The 22486-nt window shown below is 34.5% G+C and overlaps 2 protein-coding genes across 2 annotated transcripts in view; both read right to left on the bottom strand.

The window, feature by feature from the left end:
- The window catches only part of LOC127538667 (glutamate receptor ionotropic, NMDA 2B), a 281355-nt gene extending 281231 nt beyond the window's left edge, over positions 1–124 (bottom strand). The window contains exon 1 of the mRNA XM_051962433.1: positions 104–124. Coding sequence (XP_051818393.1) covers positions 104–124 — 21 coding nt within the window. The remainder of the gene's footprint in view (positions 1–103) is intronic.
- A 552-nt stretch (positions 125–676) lies between these two features.
- Positions 677–22486, bottom strand: part of LOC127538666 (glutamate receptor ionotropic, NMDA 2B-like) — a 362778-nt gene continuing 340968 nt past the window's right edge. Inside the window, exon 4 of the mRNA XM_051962432.1 lies at positions 677–1279. Coding sequence (XP_051818392.1) covers positions 677–1279 — 603 coding nt within the window. The remainder of the gene's footprint in view (positions 1280–22486) is intronic.

Below are 22486 nucleotides of genomic sequence, written 5' to 3'. Positions count from 1 at the left end.
TGGCAAAAATTCAAGCCCGTTTATATGGAATAAGTGAGCAGAAATAATGGAGCCCAGTAGGACAGCAAGGGCCCCACTGGCCACAACCTGCGTGATTTCTTACCTTTCCAGAGCACACCCTCATCCTACCACACAACCTTCCCAAAGGGGGTCAGTCACTGTGTGGTCTGTTTTCTGTGCTGTAGGAACTAATACCAGGTGAAAGGGCCGTCCTCGGGCCCTGCCTTGCTAGAGTGAAAGCAGGGAACCCAGCTGAGCCCTGTGGCCTGCTGCAGCGGAGGAAGTACTGGCCTCCCACTAGAATCCAGCCCGTTTCTGTGAGGGGGGAATACTGTCGGCATGCCCACAGACCTATGTATCACCTGCTCACCATTCACCCATCATATGAGGCATTCCAGAGGAAACAGTGGATTGGCCTTCTCTCGGCTCCTCCTACTTGGGGCATACTGCTACACCAACAACCAAGGACACTTGGAACAGAAACACAAAGAAGCACAATTTGGATCAGAATCACCCCCGCCATTCATTGTTCCAGGCCCTCAGCCCAGTCACCAGCCTCCAACCCACTGCTACCTTGTCCTGCTTTTCTCTCTGTTTCTGAAATTCCACGCCATTCAATTCACATTTTCAAAACCCGGCCCTTCTTCCCTCCTCTGATTTTCTCTTGCTCCACCTCTTACCTATTGAGCATATTGGACTGGTAGATTCTCTTCTCATGGGTGTTGTAACAGCTGCTCTTGGGCTCGGGGATGAAGCTGTGCTCAGAGAGCATGTCCGAGGCGGCTGTGGTGATGATGGCGATCCCATCCCTCACCCTGGCAGGAAGGCCGTAATCCCACTCGTCGTAGGACACGGAGATGAGCCCGGTGGGGAACTCTGAGGGCACCGTGTCCGTGTCCCCCGCCACCAGGCTCGGCACGATCCACGTATAGCCGTAGCCAGTTAAGCCGACAGAGTTAGCCACTTCAAAGATATAGGTCGCTTCTTCCTTGGTGCAGTAGAGAAGGATGATGGGACTCTGAAGCTTCTTCAGCTGGTTCTGGATCTTAGAATCTCCATCATCCAAGGACATGTCAAGCAGCAGGACCTCCTCTAGCTCCCAACCCACAAAGCTGTTCTCAATCGTGCTGCGGACCTTGTTGACAAAGTCTTGGTATCCGGGGAAGTAGGTGGTGACGATAGAAAAGATGTACCAGTCATACTCCTCCATGATGTTGAGCATTACGGAGGCTTGCTGTTCAATTGATGGGCCAAATTGAAAGAACATGGAGGAGTCATCCTAAATGGGACAAAAAAGGAGAGAAATCAAATTAAAGAAATCAAGTTCTGAGCCAGGATAGCAAGGAAACTAGAGAGAGGTTAGGGAAGTGGGGTGTAGAAGAGGGAGAAATAGTTGATTCATCTCCAAAACCCTTTTGTATTGTTTTTGAGATTGGGTATATTTAGAATCAGAACTTTATTAATGATACCTATACATGATAAAAACTTTGCCATCCTCAGACAATATGATATTCCTTAAAAACCAACTATAATGCTTCTTCTGAACCTGAAATAATCCAAAATGCCTTTTAACTACTTGGCAGAAACCTTCTACCATCACTGATCTAAAATATCTTTGAAAACAGATGGTCACTGTCATAAAGTTGATCTGACAAAGTTTCCTGAACCCCAGCCTGGATTCATCCCTTATGAGTTGCAAAGAAAAAAGGAAGAGAAGGCAATATATATATATATTTTTTTTCTCTCTCTGTGTATATATATACAGAGAAAGAGAGAATATATATATATATGCATATATATACACATAGAGAGAGAGAATATATATAGAAAGAATCTATATATGTAAAGAGAGAAAGAGAGAATACATATATATAGAGAGAGAGAATATATATAAATAAATATAAAGAGTATATATAAACATATATAAAGAATATATATAGAGAGAACACATATAAATATACATCTATAGATATAGATATAAATAGATAGATATACATAGAAAGAGAGATCTTGGTAACTTAAAGGTTCTTCTAGCAGGGAGAATGCTGGATCCAGTGTTTGTTTTGTTTTGTTTTTTGGGGGGTTTTTGGCTGAGGCAATTGGGGTTAAGTGACTTGCCCAGGGTCACACAACTAGGCAATGTTAAGTGACAGAAGCCAGATTTGAAATCAGGTCCTTCTGATTTCAGAGCTGGCGCTCTATCCACTGCACCATCTAGCTGCCCCTAGATCTAGTTTTCACTGTTTTGTGGGAGCCAATTGATAAATTTTCAGTATGAGCATTTACACCTTGAAAATACACAGTGCTTCAACTTAGGACTTGATTTATTGTTTTGTTGCATTTTAAATGTTAAAAAGTAATAGAAAAATTTTAATAATGCAGTTTAAGCTTAGAACATATTTTTAGTCATTTTATTCAGCACACAAGTATTTCTAGGTAATATACTTAAATTTAAGTAGCTGCCATCAAGGAAATTACGCATAGACCCAGTGATTAGTGGACTACTATTTCACATTAGCAATGGGCAGCTAGGTGGCACAACAGATAGAGTGCTGGATCTGGAATGAGGGAAACTTATCTTCCTTAGTTCAAATCTAACTTCAAATACTCAACTTGTTGTATGATCCAGGGCAAGTCACTTAACCCTGTTTACCTCAGTTTCCTCATTTGTAAAATTTGCTGGAGAAGAAAATAGTGAACCACTCCAGCATCTTTGCCAATAAAATCCCAAAATGACTCATGAACAATTGGACACAGCTGAAAAATGTCTTAGCAACAATAAATTCACATTATTTAGGTGCAGATTTCTAAAAGAAGCAAAAGCATAATGCTTGATCTCCTTATCAGCACATCCTCTACAAGACTATAACTGCATATAACAAAGTAATACAGATTTTATTCACTCTATATTTTTTACTTATAGCAAGACTCAAAATAATAAACACCTATTTTTCAATGATTCAGTGGTGTCTCTTTATGACTTCATGAACCATAGCATACCAATAAGATCCAAAGAATTTTCTTGCAAAGATATAGTGTTGTTTGCCATTTCTTTCTCCAGTGAATTAAAGCAAACAGTTAAGTGATTTGTCTAAGGTCACACTTCTAGTAAGTGTCTGAGGTTCATTTGAAATCAGTTTTTCCTGACTCCAAGCCCAACATTCCATTCACTGAGCCATCCAGCTGCCTCTAGCAAACAACTAGAAACTACCAATTAAATATCTTTGTCAAAATACCCAATTATTATCTAGTTGCTTATTGGCATTTACATTAGCTCATCCACAGAGTTACCCTGGCTACCTACTTTCCTGTCAACTTTAAATAATCATTATTTATTCTCTTCCACTGAGGAGGAGAAACTCTTTTAAATTCTATCAGAACAAGCTGAACTTGGCACACTTAGGCCCTGACTATTATTTTTGTCTCTTTCTACAATACTCAAAGAATATGAGGTTTTTATGGCATTGGTACTACTTCTAAATAATACAGATCACAGTACCCTATAAGTCCTAGTCACCCTCTTCATGAGTTGTTGGTCAAATGTATAACAATGAACATCCTTTGCTGATTAGGAAGAAAAAAAGGAAGGAAGGAAGGAAGGAAAGAAAGAAGGAAGGAATGGAGGGAGGAAAGGAGGGAGAGAAGGAAGGAAAGAAGGAAGGAAGGAAGGAAGGAAGGAAGGAAGGAAGGAAGGAAGGAAGGAAGGAAGGAAGGAAGGAAGCAAAGAAGGAAGGAAGAAAGGAAGCAAGGAAAGAAGGAAGGAAGGAAGGTAGGAAGGAAGGAAGGAAGGTAGGAAGGAAGGAAAAGATGGAAGAAAGGAAAAAAAGGAAGCAGGAAGGAAAGGAAGGGAGGGAGGAAGGGAGGAAGAAATTATTCAGCATTTTCTATGTGCCAAGAAGTATACTAAGCATTTTACAAATATTACATCATTTGCTCCTCATAACAACTCCAGACACAAAAACCCTGGGAAATGTTTACTACTATTATCCCTATTTTATTGTTAAGGATACTGAAACAGACAGAAATTAAATGCCTTCCCAGAGTCACATAACTAAAAATTATCTGAGGCTGGCTTTGAACTCTAGGTGCCATGTTGTATCTACTTTACAGCACTGACTCAGTTATGTGATGCACACTTGCAGTCTTGTATACTTGGTGAGACTTCCAAAGCTTGCAGTTTATTGTTGGAATAACTTTTGAGTCATTGCATTTTCATGAGAAAACATAAGACTGGAACTCTTTGCTGGGGAAAAAAATCTAAATCCACAAAACAATGGTCTCAACACCTCTGTTAGATCATATTCATTTTCTTGCTTTATGTTTTATTTACATGCTTTCTCAGTTTTACCCTCTCTCATGTGACTCTCTTGCTCAAAAATCTTCATTTACTCCTTCCTCCATATATGATCAAAGAGAATTTTGAGAGTTCCTTAGAATTGTCCTGATATATAAAAGCCTCCACCATCTCTCTCTAACCTAACTTTCCAATATTATTTTGCATTGCTCTATTGCTTACCAACTGTTGCTTGGTCTTACCCAACATACTCTTTTTCTTACCTTTCTGATTTAAGCAGTCTATCCCCAAGGCCTGGAATGTATTCCCTCCTCATCTCTGAATGATAAAATCCTTCCTTTCCTTTAAGACCAATGTACCTTAAGACCTTAAGATTATGTACCAATGCATATAAGCAATTGTTCTACAACTGTAATATTAGAGAGATTTCTGGGTCACTGAGAGATTGAGTGACTTGCCCAGGGGCACACAACCAGTATGTACTTAAGGCAGGAGTTTAACCCAAGTCTTTCTGACTGAAACTGGCTCTCTACCCACCCCCCTATTAAGTTGTGAAGGGAAGCAAAAGTTGCCATAGCACAGCAATATTCGGGATTAAGCTTAATTACTAATAAACTTAGATAGACCCCACTCAAATATGTATCTCTGATGAACATTAATGTCTATGACACTTGCCATCTCTCATTCTATCAAGCTCAATCTATAATTGTTGGCAAGATCTTCAAAGGATAATTATTTAAAAGTTCAAAAATTAGGAAAATTAATGAAGCCTGAAATATTTTGCTCCCAATGACCATTTTTATCATCATATTAAAGAGACTGGTATATCAGTTAGTCAACAATCATTTATTACGTATTAACGTGTCCTAGAGACCATGGGTAACATACAAGAAAAAAAAAAGTTCTTGCTCTAAGAAACTTACAGTCTAAGTGTAAGTAGAAATGCTTCATATTATGTAATCCTACAACTTTGTTGGAAAAACTATATGGAAAAAATCAGCATTTGATTTTTTTTTCCTTTGATTTAAGAATTTGCATGCAGTTGTCACTGGAATTTCAATTTTGTGAAGAGAGACATCTACACGCAAAGAGAGGATTGTGGGGCCTGAGTGTGGGTCACAACATAATGTTTTCAGGAGATTTTGTTATTGTTTGCTTGCATTTTCTTTTCTTTCTCATTTTTTTTCTTTTTGATCTGATTTTTTTGTGTGCAACATGAAAAAATTGTGAAAAAAAAAAGAATTGCACATGTTTAACACATTGGATTACTTGCCATCTAGGGGAAGAGGTAGGGAGAAGGGAGAAAAAAATTTGAAACACAATTATTTTACAAGAGTATATGTTTAAAACTATCTATGTATATGTTTTGAAAATATAAAGCTTTATAAAAAAAGGAATTTCAATTTTGTTAAAGAAAAAATTAAAATATATTTTCATAAGTTTTCATTCAATTTTCAAGTTTAAAGTCCCAATTAGACTTTTTTCTCCATTTATCATAAAATATGAGACTTCATTTTAAGTAGACTTGTTTTACATTGCCTTTTTCTGTTTTCTATTTTGCTAGAATCAGAAAGAATGTAATGGGATATATAGTAAGAAGTACTGACTATGAATTATTTGAAAAAACATAGGAAGACATTTGAATTAATGCAAAAAAAAAAAGAAAGGAGACTAATATTTACAATAATTCCAATAATGTAAATGACAACAATTAAAAGCTAAATTAATTTTGACCACTCTTGACCAATCTTGGTACTGGAAAAACTATAGAGAAATATATTTCTTTCCTCTAGGTATGGAAATAGAAAACTAAAGGTAAAGAAGGTTACTATGCTATCAGATGTGATCAATTGTTAATTGGTTCTGCTTAAATGATTTCTTTATTATATAGAAGGTCTCAACCTTCCCTCCCTTATTGAGAAAACTGAGGGATTCATTGTAGAATAGTATATATATTGTCAGACTCAGTTGTTATCTGGTTTTTCCAAACACCGTTTTTACTCTTTGTTTTTATTCTCTTTTACAAAGAAAGGTATACATTTAATCCCTAATGAAACTGAATATTAATTCCTTCTATTTGGTAACTAAATAACTGACTACGTTTCCTCTAATTTCTTCTCTTTCTCAGAAGAAAGTTAAAGGAAGACAATGGATTGGAAAGATAAAAAGTCCTAAGGTGGTGCCTAGAAATTTCTAACTGGTAAAGTGGGATAAACTTTAATTCTTTAAAAAAATTGTTTGTTTAAATCCTTAAGTATTGTTGGTTCCTGTTTTAGTTTGTAAATGTTAACATTATTAGTTTGAATGAAACAAAGCAGATAATGTGAATATATTTTGAAAAAATTAAAACAAATTAATATATAAAAATAAACTAAAGTATAACTTTTACTAGACTCAGTTTGTATCATGACTTCAAAGTAGATTGTGGAAATTTTTGCAATAAAATAAGGTGAAGCCTTATTAAATATCTTCAAAGAAAGTTATCCTAGAGACCAAGTTTTTCATTTGAAATCATTCTTCTCTCTCTTTGCTTTCCAGTTTTTCCCTTTTTATAGACACGTTTAAAATCATGTTCTTTCAAAGCATTAGCTAACAGCTTTTGTTCCTATTTCCTGAAGGTGTGATTTAATCAGCTGTTTCCTAATGCAGATGCATCTTGATTAATATAAAAAAAAATTCCTCAAAGCTGAGAAACATCATAGAACCCCAAAATCTGAGAGTTAAAGACATTTAGTCCAAATTGAACTATAAGGAATCGTTAGCATAATATATTCATCAGGTGGTCTACTAAACCTCTGCTTAAGGATCTCTAAGAAAAAGGCATCTAGTACCTCTTGGGATAATCCAGTTCATTTGGAACAGCTCCTGAAGTTAAGAAGTTTTTCCTGATTTCAGGCCTAAATTTTCCTCTATAAATTATACTCATTTCTCCTGATTCTCCCCTTCAGAGCCCAGGACAAGCCAAATTTCTCCTCCATAGGCCATTCCTTCAAATATTTAAAGATGGCTATCATGTCCCACCTGATTTTTCTCATTTCCAAGCCAAAAATGCTCAAGTACCTCATCTGACCCTCTTGTACTGTATAGTTAAGATTCTGTATCATACTGGTTGCCTTTCTCTGGATATTCTTCAGCAGAATATACTAATACTATCATCTTGCTATTTCTGGAGGTAATCTCTTAATGCAGTTGAGATTCACACTGGTAAACCAAATTTCTACATTAACCATGTCAAAAAACAAACAAAAAACAAAAAGAAATGAAAACAACAAACCCACTTATTCTTCACTCTGTGTCCATTACCCCCCTATCTAGAGATGAGCAGCATGTTTCATCAGTAGTTCTGTGGAACTAAAGTTGCTATGAGATCAACTTCTCTCTCAGACAAGCAGCTGTTATTCTGTCATTTTTCAGTCACATCTGACTCTTTGTGACCCTTTTAGGTTTTCTTGGCAAAGATTTTCGATTGGTTTGCCATTTTCTTCTCCAGCTCATTTTACAGATGAGAAAACTGAGGCAAAGAAGGTTAAATGACTTGCTCACAGTCAAGGATTTGAACTCATGAAGATGAGTCTTCCTAACTCCAGGCTTGGCACTCTATCCACTGTACCGCCTAGCTGCCCCAGATTTGCAGGAGTGAGTCATTATTTTCTTCATCAATGAGGACAGTCTTATACAAATACTGTCAGGATGAAATCTAGGTGGCACATATTTAATTTCATCTTATTAAATTCAGCCTAATGTTCTACCCTGTCAAGTTCCTTTTGGATTCTGATTTTGTCATCCACCATTAGCATTGTGTCCCAGCTTTGTGTCCTCTGTAAATGTTTTGATCATGTTCTCTATGCCTTTATTCAAGTCATTGATAAAAATGTTAAACTCCTCAGGACCAAGCACAAATTCCCTGGCATATTCCACTAGAGAGCTCCTGCCAGGATTATGCTAAAGCATTCATTTGTTGAATCTGCCCATTCAACCAATTATGAATCCAACTGCTTATATCATTTAATTTATATTTCTCCAAGTTCTACACAAGAACAGTATGAAAAATCTAATCAAAAGTCTCACTAAAACCTATCTCATTTTTATCTATAGCATTCTACTCTTTTCTAGTGGAATAATCTCTTCCAAAAAAGAAATGAGGTTAATCTTATATGAATTGTTCTAGATAAAGCCATGCTAATTCTTTGTAATTATTGATTCCCTTTTTAGATGTTTGCCAATGTCAATTTTCTCTTTGATGATCCTTTCTAGAATTTTCCCAGGACTCAAAGTCAAGGTCATTTATCAGTAATGTGAAATCTTGGTTTTCTTCTCATATTTGAAAATGGAGATTTTTGTCTTGGATGATACCATAATGTTTTAGAGCAAGAATCTGCTTTAATATTTTTAAATTGATTTCTGTGAATTGTTTTGCTGAGAGAAGTATGTTCATTGATAGTGAGAAAATTGCTAGAATGCATAAACTTCTCTTTTAAAAAGTTTGTTGAATTGTACTCTTGGTTCATATATATTTATGGTTTTTCCTTTTTTCTTTCATTTACTTTATAAAAATTCCTCTTAAATAACTAGTTCAAAATTTTAAAATAAAACAATGCTGCAATTTTCTTACAAGGACACATCAATGTAAAGATTGTTACTTTAATTAATATAATTCTGTTTACAAAGCTCATGATATTCATTTTCATTGGATTTTCACAAGAGTTCTGTTAGATAATATGAGTATTATTACTGCTCTCTTGCAGATGGGGGAATTGAAATCCAAAGTGGTTAAGTAACATATCTAAGATCTCACATACACACACACCCCTAAAATATGTCAGAGACATGATGGTGGGACTTCATGAGAAGTAAAATGAATATTTTTTGAATACATGAAATTTTTGCAAAGAACAAAATCAATGAGCTCAAAATTATAAGAAAAGCAGCAATCAGGAATAAAATTTTTACAGTAAGTTTCTCTAATAAAATCCTCATTTCTCAAATATATAGGGAAACTTGGGCCAAATTTATAAAAATAAGTTATTTATCACTTGATCACAAAGGATATGAACATACAGTTTTCAGAAGAAATGCTCTAAATCATTATTGATTAGAGAAATACAAACTAAAACAACTCTAAGTTACCACTGCATATCTATCAGATTGGCTATTATAACAAAAAAGAAAAATGATAAATTCAAGGGAATATAGAAAAATAGACACTAATAAACTATTGATGGAGTTGTAAACTAGTCTAATCACTGGGGAAAAAAATTGAAAACTATGCATATCTCTTGACTCAGCAATCCTACTACTAGGTCTATATCCCAAAAAGATCAAAGAAAAGGGGAAACAACCTATATGTACAAAAAGTATTACAACTTGAGGGCCTGCTTATCAATTGGAGAAAAGCTGAACAAGTTGTGGTATGTGATTGTTAAAGAATACTGCTTTGCTATCAGAAATCACAAGCAGAATGGCTTCAGGGAAAAGCTTGTCAAGAATTATATGAACTGATGTAACTGAAGTGAGCAAAAGCAGGAGAACATAGTAATAGCAATGTTATATCAATTATCAATTAAGATACTTAACTACTCTGATTCAATACAATGATCCAAGACTATTCCAAAAATCTCATAATGAAGTATAGATTGAAGTTTACTTTTCCCCACTTTCTGTTTCTTTATTTTTTTTTTTGCAATATGGCTAATTAAGAAATCTGTTTTGCATGAATTCACACATAAAATTAATATATTTCTTGCATTCTCAATATGTGAGGATGGATGGGGTTGAGGATAAAGAAAATTAGAAATTTAATTTTAATGACTATTTTAAAATAAATGAATAATTTTTAAAAGATCTTAAACTCCTTGAGGATAAAGATGGTCTTCCATTTTTCTTATTTATATCCCCAATGCTTAGCATGGTGCCTAACACATAGTAGGTGCTTAATAAATGTTTGCTGAATTGAATAGATGGTAGTCATCAAACTTTCCATCTAAACAATGGAGATAATAATACCTATACTTATTATATTCAAGGCACTGTGCTGTTGTTTGGAATGCACATACAAAAGTAAGAAATTTCCTGTCCTCCAAGAAATTATTACATTCTTCTAAGGGATATTCCATGTCTACAAATAAATAATTTTAGGATATATTCAAAATATTATTGTTCATCCTTTATTTTCAAAGAAGACCAATGACATCATGGAGGAATGTCTTGACTTGCCTGGGAATTGGATTTAAGTGAGGCAAAACAGCACAAAATTGTCACCCTTACTCTCTCTTCCAGTGCTATCAAAATCTATGGTAAGACAAAAGTCAGGATGACTAGCAATTGCTAGAGATGCAATGAATGGCCTTCACTTTCCCAACATCTGACGGAGTTCCAAGTCCTCCACAGCACCTGCTTTAGCTTCCTTTAAGGACATTGGAACAAATTGTTCTCGTTTACCTATTCTTCTGGGAGAACTCTTCACCTGCTTGATACCTCCTTGGTTCCCCCAAAATCAGTGACAGGATAACCTGATTTAACTATCTACTAGGGATGTGATCATTATCATATGCTACAACCTGGAGCCACAGGTGGGAACTGGGAGACAGGTAGATAATACAGGTGGTTAAGCAGCCCCGAAAAGGGCTTGAGAAGCCCTCATACTATAAATGTTAGTCTTTCCTGAACACTCCAAAAACCCCTTTGGTGGTGACTGAGTGGTTAAGACATTGTCCTCAAAATCTAGTGGGATTTCTTCACAGAGGTTGGAGTCCTGTTTGTAATGGCTGCATTTAAAACAGATACAGATTTATGGAAGGCACTAATAATTGGATGTGTGGGTGGTTGGGGGAGGAATCTGAAAGGGCTTTTGAAGGAAATTAACTTTAAAAGGAACTAGGGATTTTAAAATACTGATAAATAAAATGGGAAACCATTTCTATTAAGTAGGAGTGATTCACTTGTACAAATATGTGGATGTAATAAAAGAAATGCTATGTGCAAGGAGATGCAATTAGGTCCATTTGAACAAAGTACACTATCCATTAGGGAAGTAGTTTATAATCAACCTGAAGAGAGATTAGAGATAAATGTGAAGGGCTTTAAATGTTAAATGAATTTGTATTTTATCCTAGAGGCAATGGGGAGCAACTGAAGTTTCTGCAGCAGGAGAGAGACATTGTCAGACCTGAATTTTAGGAAAAAAATTATTGTTAATAGTTCTAGTTGATCCCATGATCCCAAGCTCAACTCTAAACAAAACTTTACTCCTCTCCCAGCTACTAATTAGGAGAAATGAGAATCTAGGAGTTTTCTGCTTTGGCCAGACACATTCTTTAGAGAATAAGAGAAGACGTGCTGAATTTCTTATATCTGTTATCTTATGAGTACATAGTCAGACTATTCCTAGACTCAAAACAGGGAAAGGGTGATAGCAGGAACTTTATGAGAGCCCAAGGAGTCACAAAGGCCTTATTAGTTTATAACAGAAAAAAATTTAAAGAAAATAGGGCTTATATAAATTATTATTGATGAAAAATTTGAGTTCCTTTAAGTTCTCCCACTGATCCTCCTGGGAATATTTCTTCTTATAAACTCAGCAGGCCAAATCTATATTGATTCTGGGTGATAATGCACAATTTAAGACCAAGACGATGGAATAGCAAGTTGTCCATGAATTCTAAGAACCTAAGATCTAATTTACCACTAAAAGGTGACAACTTAAAAAAAACCTGTCTGAGTGAAAATGACCATTACTGTTAAAAAGTCATGTCCCCTTATTATAATTTTCTATAAACTAATGGGCATATGGAAGATTCTTAAGAGGCCAATCAGTATGGCAGGTTAGGGCAAGTGCAGTGTTCATTGAAAGGTCATGTTTACTTTACTTATTACTAAAATATGTAGTAGCAAGAAATACAGATGTCAGTGAAGTGAATGGACGGATTAAGGGACTCTCAATTCAATAACTTCAGTCAATCAGACAACTAATTAGCCTTTGTTGAGTGCCTACTGTGTGATGGGAATGATCACAAGTAAAAGCACCCAGGCTTAGTATTCATTAATGTAATAAGAAAGTGGATTCAATGAAGCACTCAATTGATTTTCTTTTGTTTTCTTTCCATGCCTTATTACACAAAGCTCTAAAAAATAGCCTCCCTTATACTTTCTACAGCCCTAAAATTCTCATAATATTTTAAGTGGAAGACTAACAATAATTCCAGATGAAAATCTATAAATTGATAGATATATGTCTATATATTACATATAATAATTAATGTAATATCAGTAATGATGGCTCATTTATGTAATACTTCAAAGTTTAGAAAGAGTTTTTCTCAAAATAGTGCTATGTGGTATATGCCCAAATAGATGAGATCCTATCAATTCAAGAGTTCCCTTCAATGAGGTAGATCTTAACCCATCCATGTCTGCTCATTCTGTGCAACTCCTATAAATGTCCTCTCATAAGTTTCTATTGGGGATTCATCCAACATGCTAGAGACTTTTTCTTGATTTATCCTGACATCCTGAGAATACAGTGGAACCCTCTGACTTCCCACTTGTTATCCCTTGCTCTTGCCACATACTGACCAGTTCATTTTTCTTTTCTTCTATCATACATCTTTTTGAAGCCATCTTTCACTCCTGTCCTTCAGAACTCCTCATTGGGAGAGCTCCTCTCATATCTGAAGCAAGCCCAGGTCAGGAGGTGGAAGATAGACCAACGCTAAAGAACCTTTTGTTTTCTGGATTCTTTGGAGGCATATCTTCTATTTTCTTTCAAATTTACTGGATCTTCCCTTTAAAAAGTCAATGCTAAGAGCCCTAATACTGCTGGAAAACATAGTCCTGTGCTTTGATGTTACCAAAGGTATTCACTTGTGAAGGAAAAAATGCAGGGAAAAGCCTAGTCCAAAGAAGAATTCCCAATAGATGATGAAGTCTTCCAAATGTTCCTATTTAGCACCTTGAGAGTTTAGGGACAATACATATGGTATATATAGCTTTAATGGGTCTAAGACATTGCATTAGGAATCTCAGAAATGACTTTTCATAGTTATTATCATTAATAAAAATTTTCAGAATTTTGATATTAACTTCAAAAAAAAAATCAAGCCCTAGAGTATCCTAGAAGCAATCTGTAATCATACAAAGGAATTTGACCAAGGTAGAAAGAAAAGAGGATATAATCAGAAATGAAATAACATAAAATAAATAAGATCAGTAGGAATAAGTTCTCATTCATATTCTCTAGAATTTCAACATGCATTCAGATGGACACTTTTAAGAGCTTGTCCATCAGTCTGTATATCTGGGACAAACAGTCCAGATGGACAAGTTGGACCCAGAGCTAAACAGAAGGAAGAGAGCAGACTGATAACTTTTGGTAAATTGTAAAACCTTCTTACTGATCCCAAGCTTCCCATGAAAGTTTGATATATGACAGAAAAATTCCTATAACTCTTTCACAAATAGGGAAACCAAAGGTTAGAGAGCAGAAGTAACATTTTTCAAAGTCATATAAATAGTAAAGTGCTTGAGTTGTGATCCAAACCCAGTGTTTTAATTATAAATTTAATGCTATTTCATATTACCTCATTAAGTAAAAGAGAAAATAATCACAGTGTGTGATTATATATATATATTCTTTTCCCCTCCCTCCTGGAGAGGTATAACTTCCAGATTATAATTTTATTGAGAGCAGAAATCATATTTTATTTCTTTGTCTCTTCTTCCAAATCATTGTGTGTGTATTGCATTCTGATAAGTAAATAGTTGTCATTGTTGTTGTTTGTCCTGTTGTTCTTGAAAATGACCATATCATCAGGGAGATGATGCAATGACATGCAAAAGAGCTGGATTTAAGTGAGGGAAAGTTATGCAAAGTTACTAGCCTCATTCTCTCCTCCAGTCATCTGGGTTCCATGGTCAGATATAGATGAGGACAACTGCAAATGCCTTGAATACAGTGGGAGATAGTGACCTTTTTAAGTTTAAGGTCTTTGATGAGTCTCAGCTTGACTAAGGTTATTACCCATTTAGTGATTAAAGCTATCTAAGAAATAAATTAGGTAAATAGCAGACTTTTGTTGAATTAATGATGACCATTTATCATGTAGGATATTGAGAAACACGCATTCAGCTATGGGTTAACAGATAGTCATTGAGATTCCTTATGACTTCAAATTTTTGTAATTATATGAAAAGGGAATAGTTTCATAATAATAGTAATTGATAATTATAAAATGCCTTAAGGTTCACAAAGTCCTTTGAATACATTTTTTCATTTAATCCTCAACCTTGTGGATTGTGAAAATATGTTATCTACTTTTTTAAAAATATATTTAATTTTCTCTCAATTACATGTTAAAACATTTTTGTGTTTTTTAGAGTTTTGAGTTACGAATTCTATCCCTTTTCCCTTCCTGAAATGGTAAGCAGTCAAATACAAGTTATACATGTACAATCATGTAAAGTATTTCCATATTAGTCATTTTGTATAGAAAAACTAGATAGAATAAAAGAAAAAAATGGAAGAAAGTGAAAATTAGCCTGTTTCAGTGTATATTCAAGCAACATCAGTTCTTTCTCTGGAGGCAGATATTACTCTTCATCATTATTCCTTTGGGATTATCCTGGATCATGTATTACTAAGAATAGCTAAGTAATTCACATATTTTCACCAAATAATATTGCTATTACTGTGTATAATATTCTCCTGGTTCTGTTTACATCATTTTCTGTTAGTTAATGTAAGTCTTTCCAGGTTTTTCTGTAATCATCTTGCTTGTCAATTCTTTTAATACAATAATCTTCCATTGCAATCATATACCAAAGCTTGTTTAGCCATTCCCCAATAGATGGGTATCCTTTTAATTTCCAATTCTTAACTACCACAGAAAGAAGTGCTATAAATATTTTTGTACAAATAGATCCATTCCCTTTTTGATGTCTTTGGGATATAGAATTGGCAGTGGTGATGCTGGATCAAGGGGTATACAGATATATTCCTTTGAGTATAGTTCCAAATTCTTCAGAATAGTTGAATCAATTATGATGCCTATTTTATAGATAAGTCACTGGCCTACAGTCATACAATTAATGACTATGGAAATGATCATTTAATTTAGCTTAGGTGTAAAACAAGGCAAGCACAGGTAAAAACAAGCAGCTCTTGCCTCCCTGCTTGGTTCCCAAGACTTTTATACCTGGAGAATTCTTCTTTGAGTTTCTGGATGATGCAAAAATATAATATGGCTCAAAGTCAGCTAAGTAGAATCTTTACAAACTACTTGCCTATCCTCCTAATTACAACACTGCCAGGTTATCCTGAATTCATAGCAACAAGTCAAGTCAGGTAACGGATTTTCAATTTAGTTTAATTCAAATTATGAAGCCAAATATAACCCTTTACCTTCCCCAGGCTCAGCCATTCATTCACTCTTTCCCATTTTTTCTTAATTTTATCCTCCCTCTTCTTCTCTGCCATACCTCCCACACATACCCAGAGAAGTAACTAGAGATATTCCTCCCATTCCCTTCTACTGTGGTCTCTGTATGTTTAAAAACTAGTAAACTTCCTCTCAACTTAAATCTCTTTCCTCTCATTACATTTTCTTTCACCACCTGAGATCTAGGGCCCTCCTGCTGAAACTGTCCATCGATCAATAAGCATTTATAAAGTACCAGCTATATGCCAGACGCTATATTAAGCCCGAAGGAAAGCAAAGAAAGACAAAGAATAGTCCCTGCTTTCAAGAATGCCACAATTGAATACGCATAAGTTGGGGAATGGGTGATCAAATTATGGTATATGAATGTAAAGAAATATTGTTCTCTTAAGAAATGATGAGCAGGCTAGTTTCACAAAAGCCTGAAAAGACTTACATGAACTCACGCTGAGTGAAATGAACAGAACCAAGGGAATATTGTACACAGTAACAACAAAATTATGTGATGATCCATTGTGATTGACTTGAATTTTTTCAACAATGGGGTGCTTCAAGGCAATTCCAAGAGACTTGGGGTGAAAAATGCCATCTACATCCAGAAAAAGAACTGTGGAGACTGAATGTGGATAGAAACATAGTATTTTCACCTTTTGTTGTGTTTTTTCTCATGTTTTTTTTTCTTTTGATTTTTTTCTTGTACAACATGACAACTATAGAAATATGTTTAAAAGAAGGGTACATATTTACCCTATTATCACATTGTAGATATCTTGGAGAGGGGGAAGATAAAAGAAACAGGGAAAAAAATTTGGAACACAGTTTTATAAAAATGAATGTTGACTATCTTCATATGTATTTGGAAAAGTAAAATATTTTTAAAAAGAAGCTCTCAATCTTTGGGGGGAAACAACATGAAAATAGCTAATACAAGTAAGACAAATAACAAGATAAATCAACAGATAATCAACAAAAAGTAGATACCAGAATTAAGGGAGATCAGAAAAGGATTCTTGGAAAATATGGGATTCTAGCTAGGACTTGAAGGAAGTCAGGGAAGCCAAGAATTAAAGTTGAGGAGGTATGAGTAATAAACAGCTAGTGAGGATGGTAAGAATATGGATATGGAGTGCTTTTTGTATGGAACAGAAAAAGATCAGTGTCATTGAAGTACAGAATACATGGTGGGGATTCAACTATAAAGGAGATCACTTTAATAGCTGAGCAAATGATGGATGGGAATAGAAAGAGCCTTAAGGTAAGGAGACTGATCTACAGGTTATTGTAATAGGTTAGGAATGAAATGATGAGAACCTACAGCCAGATGAAGACAATATCAAAGGAGAGAGGTGGGAATATAAAACATAGGAGAAAATATTATAAAGCTCAAATTGATAGGCATTGGCAACAGAATAAAAGACAGCAAGGAGCTAATTATGACACCTAACTTGTGAGTTAGAGGACTAGAAAAATATTCAGGTCTCTATCTACTCTATTTATTACCAGTTAACCTTTCACTCATGTCCCCAATCACTAATTGTGGAGGTAGAATTGGAGTACTAATAGCTCCTATTTTTCCTTCCAGATTCTCCTTCTACAAATTGTACTTAGTAACTTCTCCTATAGTGAGATTCATTTAAATTAATTTCATCCAAATTCTGTTACCTGTTATCTGTTATCTGTTGTTGTTGTTATTGTTGTTGAGTAATTTAAATTGTGTCCAAATGACCCCATTTGGAGTTTTCTTGGCAAAGATACTGGAGTGGTCTGTCATTTTCTTCTCCAAGATATTATCTAATAAACCACCATTTTTTTCTCAATGAATCTAGTACCCTGTTCATAGTCCTCCTTTTCTTATTCTAGAGAATTTCAGTATACATGTTGATAGTCCTTTAGATATCCTAATTTCTCACTTACTTAGAAATCATGATTTTTAAGATTATCTTTTTTAATTAATAGTATTTAATTCCTGAATTTCTGTACCCAACTACGTATATATGAATTCTCCTTCCTCCCCAACCTTGAACCATTTCAGATAAGAACAAAGTTCAAGGAGGAAGTTAGGTGATGCCGTGGATCTCAGACACTTAACACTTCCTGGCTGTGTGACCCTGGGAAAGCCACTTAACCCCAATTGTCTCAGGGGAAAAAAAAAGAATGAGGTTCAAGTATTGTTCACTTCCCCTTTTCTTACTGTCCTTTTCATTGCATAAATTCTTTATTGCAAGCCCTAATTTTGTGAAATAATTTTCCCTGTTGTTCATCTCTCTTTCCTTCTTTCCCAGTGACTTCGTCCTACCCATTAACATCTCCTTTTGAGATTATCAAAAAAACAATAGAATCAAACCCAGGCTCTCTATCTAATTAGATTTTCTCTAAAGAACCCTGGTGATGATAAAGTACTGAGGGATTATATGTATAATCTCCCCATCTGCTAGTATAAACAGTCTAATCCTTTTTAGTTCCTTATAATTTTTCACTCATATTTACCTTTCAATATTCTCTTGACTACTGTATTTGCATATATTTAACTTCAGACTTTCCTGACTCCAGATCCAGCCTCCAATTTACTCTTCAATGTACCTGTCTGAAAGTAATAAATTTTAAGAGTCAGAGGTCAGGAGGAAAAAAATTTGGCAAAGGTACAGAGATATGTCACACATGTCATACGTGAGGAGAAACAAGTAAATCAGATGATGGAGTATGAGGAGGGCAGTAGAATACAAGAAGATTAACAAACTAAGAAGATGCTGGATTGTAATGTCTTTTATATGATGATCAAAGAAGTTTATATTTGATCCTTTATGTCATAGGAACTATTGGAATTTACTGAGTAGAAGACTGATCAAGTCAGATGTAATCTTTGGAAAGTCTCTTTTGGGAGAAGTTATAGTCAAGATGATGTAATGGGAGTAAACATTTTTTTCCTTGCTCTCCCAACATACTTCCTCTATAATAACCTAGAGAAAATACCAGAGTGAATTCTGACTGGAAGACAAAGGAAAAAGTCAATGAGTCATTTTTTTCTGGGCCAGCTTAGCTTAGGAAGACAGAGAAAGCTCTGTAGATACTGGGAAAGGACATGGTTAGGAGAGTAGTATGGTGGCAGCAGTAGCTGAATGGGAAACATCCTAATAGTCAGGTGCAGAAAATGAACCAAAATATAACACCAAGATAGGGGGGAAAGAGCAAGGGCAAAAAATAAAAAATCACAGAGCTGGATCTGGAGTCAGAAAGGCCAGAATTCAAATATATTCTCAGCCACTAACAAACCATTTAATCTCTGCCTTGATTTTGTCATCTTTTAAATGGGAATAATACTCCTAAAGTTGCTGTGAGAACCAAATGAGATAATTATGAAGTGCCATTAAGTATCATAAAATTATTAATTATGAAGACTCATCTCAAGAGCCATCTATAGATGGACTTTCTTGATCTCTACCCTTCCCAAGTTGTTCCTTTTATCCTCTCTAAGGTTACCAACTTTTTTTATTATTTTGTATATTTTAACTCATACACATTTTTTTTCATTAGAATATAAGATTCTTGAAGGAGGAAGGGTCATCTATTCTTCTTTCCTTTCTTCTTCTCTTGTTTCTTTTTCTCTGTCTCTCTCTGTCTCTCTCTCTCTCTCTGTCTCTCTGTCTCTCTGTCTCTCTCTCTCTCTCTTTCTCTCTTTCTCTCTCTCTCTCTCTTTCTTTATTCTCCATATCCACTGAGTCATCTAGCTGTCTTACTCAACCAATTATTCAATATATCAACTCAATTATATCTCCCATTTAATATTTAAAGGAAATATTTACTCTGACTTCTACCTAAATACAGTGTTTACAGAATTTAGGAAATCTATTTCATTATCGTATTGTCTCAAGTAAGCAAAATCTTGAACTATAACATGAGGTTCACCCTTAGATTTCTTAAGAACTAAGTTCACTTCTACAGAAGCCACCTTTTAAGGTTTAACTTTCAAGAAGGTTACAGGGTATTTCCTAGAACTATTCCTTTCATCTATCTTATACCCATCCTGGACAGTAATACTGAATCATCAGAATTAATCACAAGCAGTGAGCTATTCACACTACTAACAGTACTACTTATTACTAAGGTCTCAGGAAAGACTTTATAAGATAGAAAGTAAAAGCAGAAAAGATAGTTAGCAGGTGGTCCTTATAACTAGGATCGCTAAATACATACATATGTAAATATACACATACACACAAACACACACATACACACATACAATTAACTTAAGGAAACAAAGAGCTTAAGAAAAATTCAAAAATTCTTCTGCATTTTTTTTTCTGAAAAAGAGCACAACTAACAAAGTTATTTTATTTCTTAAATTATCAATTCCTTTCTATAGCTCCCCTATCATGCACAGCAAAACAATTTTAAGTCTTGTTGAATTGTAAGTTTATTAACAGGATCTTTCTGTTCACAGAATCACCTAATTAGAAGGACCTCATAGGCCATCTAATCCCAGGAAAAGCAGCATGGCAAGTTCAGTAACAATTTTCCTGACAAAATAAATATTCCTTTAAAAAAGGAAAACAAAATTTTATTTTTAAGATTAAAAGAGGAAATAAGTTTAAGATAATTTTTAAGCTTTTGGTATTGGCTAAGTAATAGAGTTGTCAATGTATGAAATACTTAATGCAATTAATCAGACACTCAGAAACATTTGGACATTTTAAATAAAATTATTTTTATTCAATTATATCAAATAAAAACAGAAATACTTTATGGAGGAATGCTAATTTATACTTCAGTATAGATTAAGTTTAGAAGTTATGCATAAAATTCTAAATGAATGTCAAAATTATATAACTAGAGACCCAAATGGCATAGTATCTAGAGTAGTAGCAATAGATTTAGGAAGAGCTGGTTTTAAATCTTCTGATTTTTCCCAGCAATGTGACTCTGGTAAAGTCACTTAGTTTCATGTAAACTTTAATTTCTTCATCCAAAGAAGATAATTAATAATTAAATGTACAAGATTATTGATACTAACATAATATTTCTAGGACTTATCACAGAGTTGTAGGGTTCTGATAAGGTGATGATAATTACTCAAATTTACATAATCCATTAATATTTGCAAAATATATTACATACATTATCAAGTATGTTTTTTAAAGTTCTTATTGAGTTCAAGAAGAAAAGGAAGCAGAAAGTTCACCCAGCTGTCTCTAGACCATCTGTTCTCTATATCAAGAAAGCAGAGAGCAGCTCTTGATTTGGAAATGGGATTAGTCAGGATTGATTGAGGCAGATTAAGAAACCGTTGGCTGCAATATGGCAGACAAAGTCTACTGGGAACACTTTTCACAAGCTCTCTATGATAGGTTTCCCTAGAACCTCGGGCTGGCAAACAGATTGCTGCAACCTTGCTTAAGAGATGTGTTTAACTGCTCACAATTAAAACCTCTTTGATTTTTTTCTCTTCTTCCCAGATCAATTTAGTTTTCAGCTGAAAAGAAGCAAAGAATCTTGAAAGAGCCCAGGAATAGAAACAAAAAAGTGTCATAAAAGAAAATAAACAACTCAAAACGAAACAATGATGACAAGAAAACTTCTAAGTTAGCTTTAAAAAATATCTATAGTTTGATGAAAATCCATCTTCACTTTTATTTGAGGGGTAGAGATTTTCTTTGTTTACTTTATTACGAAGGAAATTACTCTCCATTTTTTTACATCATTCATGTTTTATTTTTGTTGGATCCATTTTATGATTACTAGCCATAAAAATAGATCTTTCAAAATTCATTGCTTATTCTCTTTTCCTTTTTTCTCAATAAGACTCTCTTCAACTACTATGGGAACGATTATGAAATGTCAGCACTAATACTATATTCTTTCAATGATGCTATACCAAGTATTTCAAACACCAGAGTCATATAAAAACAATCACTATTTGATTTCTTTCACTAGATCTATGTCCATCTCTCTATCTGACAATTTCCAATCAGTTGTCATGTTTTACTGTTTCTTTTCCCCACATAATTCTTTCCTTACATAGTTATCATCTTTGTTCTGGTACTCATCACTTCTAGCCTGGATTATTTTAATAAGCTAAACATTAATTATAATGTAATTATTGATAATTATTATTTTGATATTTTATTTTAATTCATGTCTCTCTCAAGTCTAACATTACTCTAGTACATCCCCCACACAGCTACCAAAGTCATTTTTTCTTAAGTATTGATCTGACTATTGATTTCCCTTTGCAGTCTACTCCAAAGGCTCCCTATTGCCTCTAGAATAAAGTTTAAACTCTATTGTTCACCTTTTAAGTCCTCTACAACTCTGCTATAACCTCTTTTCATCCTGACTAAACATTGCTCCCCTTCTAGGAATTTGCAATCCAGTAAAAACTGTTTATTGTTTAGTTCCTCACATATAATATTCCATCTCCCATCTATATGGCTTTGTAATTATTGTTCTCATATACCTAGAACCACTCCCTTCTTACCTCAAATGTATAGAATTTTTCTTGTCCTTTAATATGCAATTCCACACCAAATTCTGACTGAACCCTTTAGTGATGCTCCCAAATGTTCTTTGTCCCACACTACCTTGTTATTAGCTACTTTGTACTCATATTTAAACTATATATTTATATACATATTTACTGTCTTTTCCATTGGAATATAATTTGCCTGGAAATAGAAATTGTTCCACTATTTGTCTTATATATATTTAGTGCAGTGCCTTGCATATATTAGGTGCTTAATAAATGCTCATTGATTAATTGCTGTTT

The sequence above is a fragment of the Antechinus flavipes genome, chromosome 5 (genome assembly GCF_016432865.1).
Source record: "Antechinus flavipes isolate AdamAnt ecotype Samford, QLD, Australia chromosome 5, AdamAnt_v2, whole genome shotgun sequence".
Lineage (NCBI taxonomy): Eukaryota > Metazoa > Chordata > Mammalia > Dasyuromorphia > Dasyuridae > Antechinus > Antechinus flavipes.
This window is presented reverse-complemented; position numbering and strand designations above follow the sequence as displayed.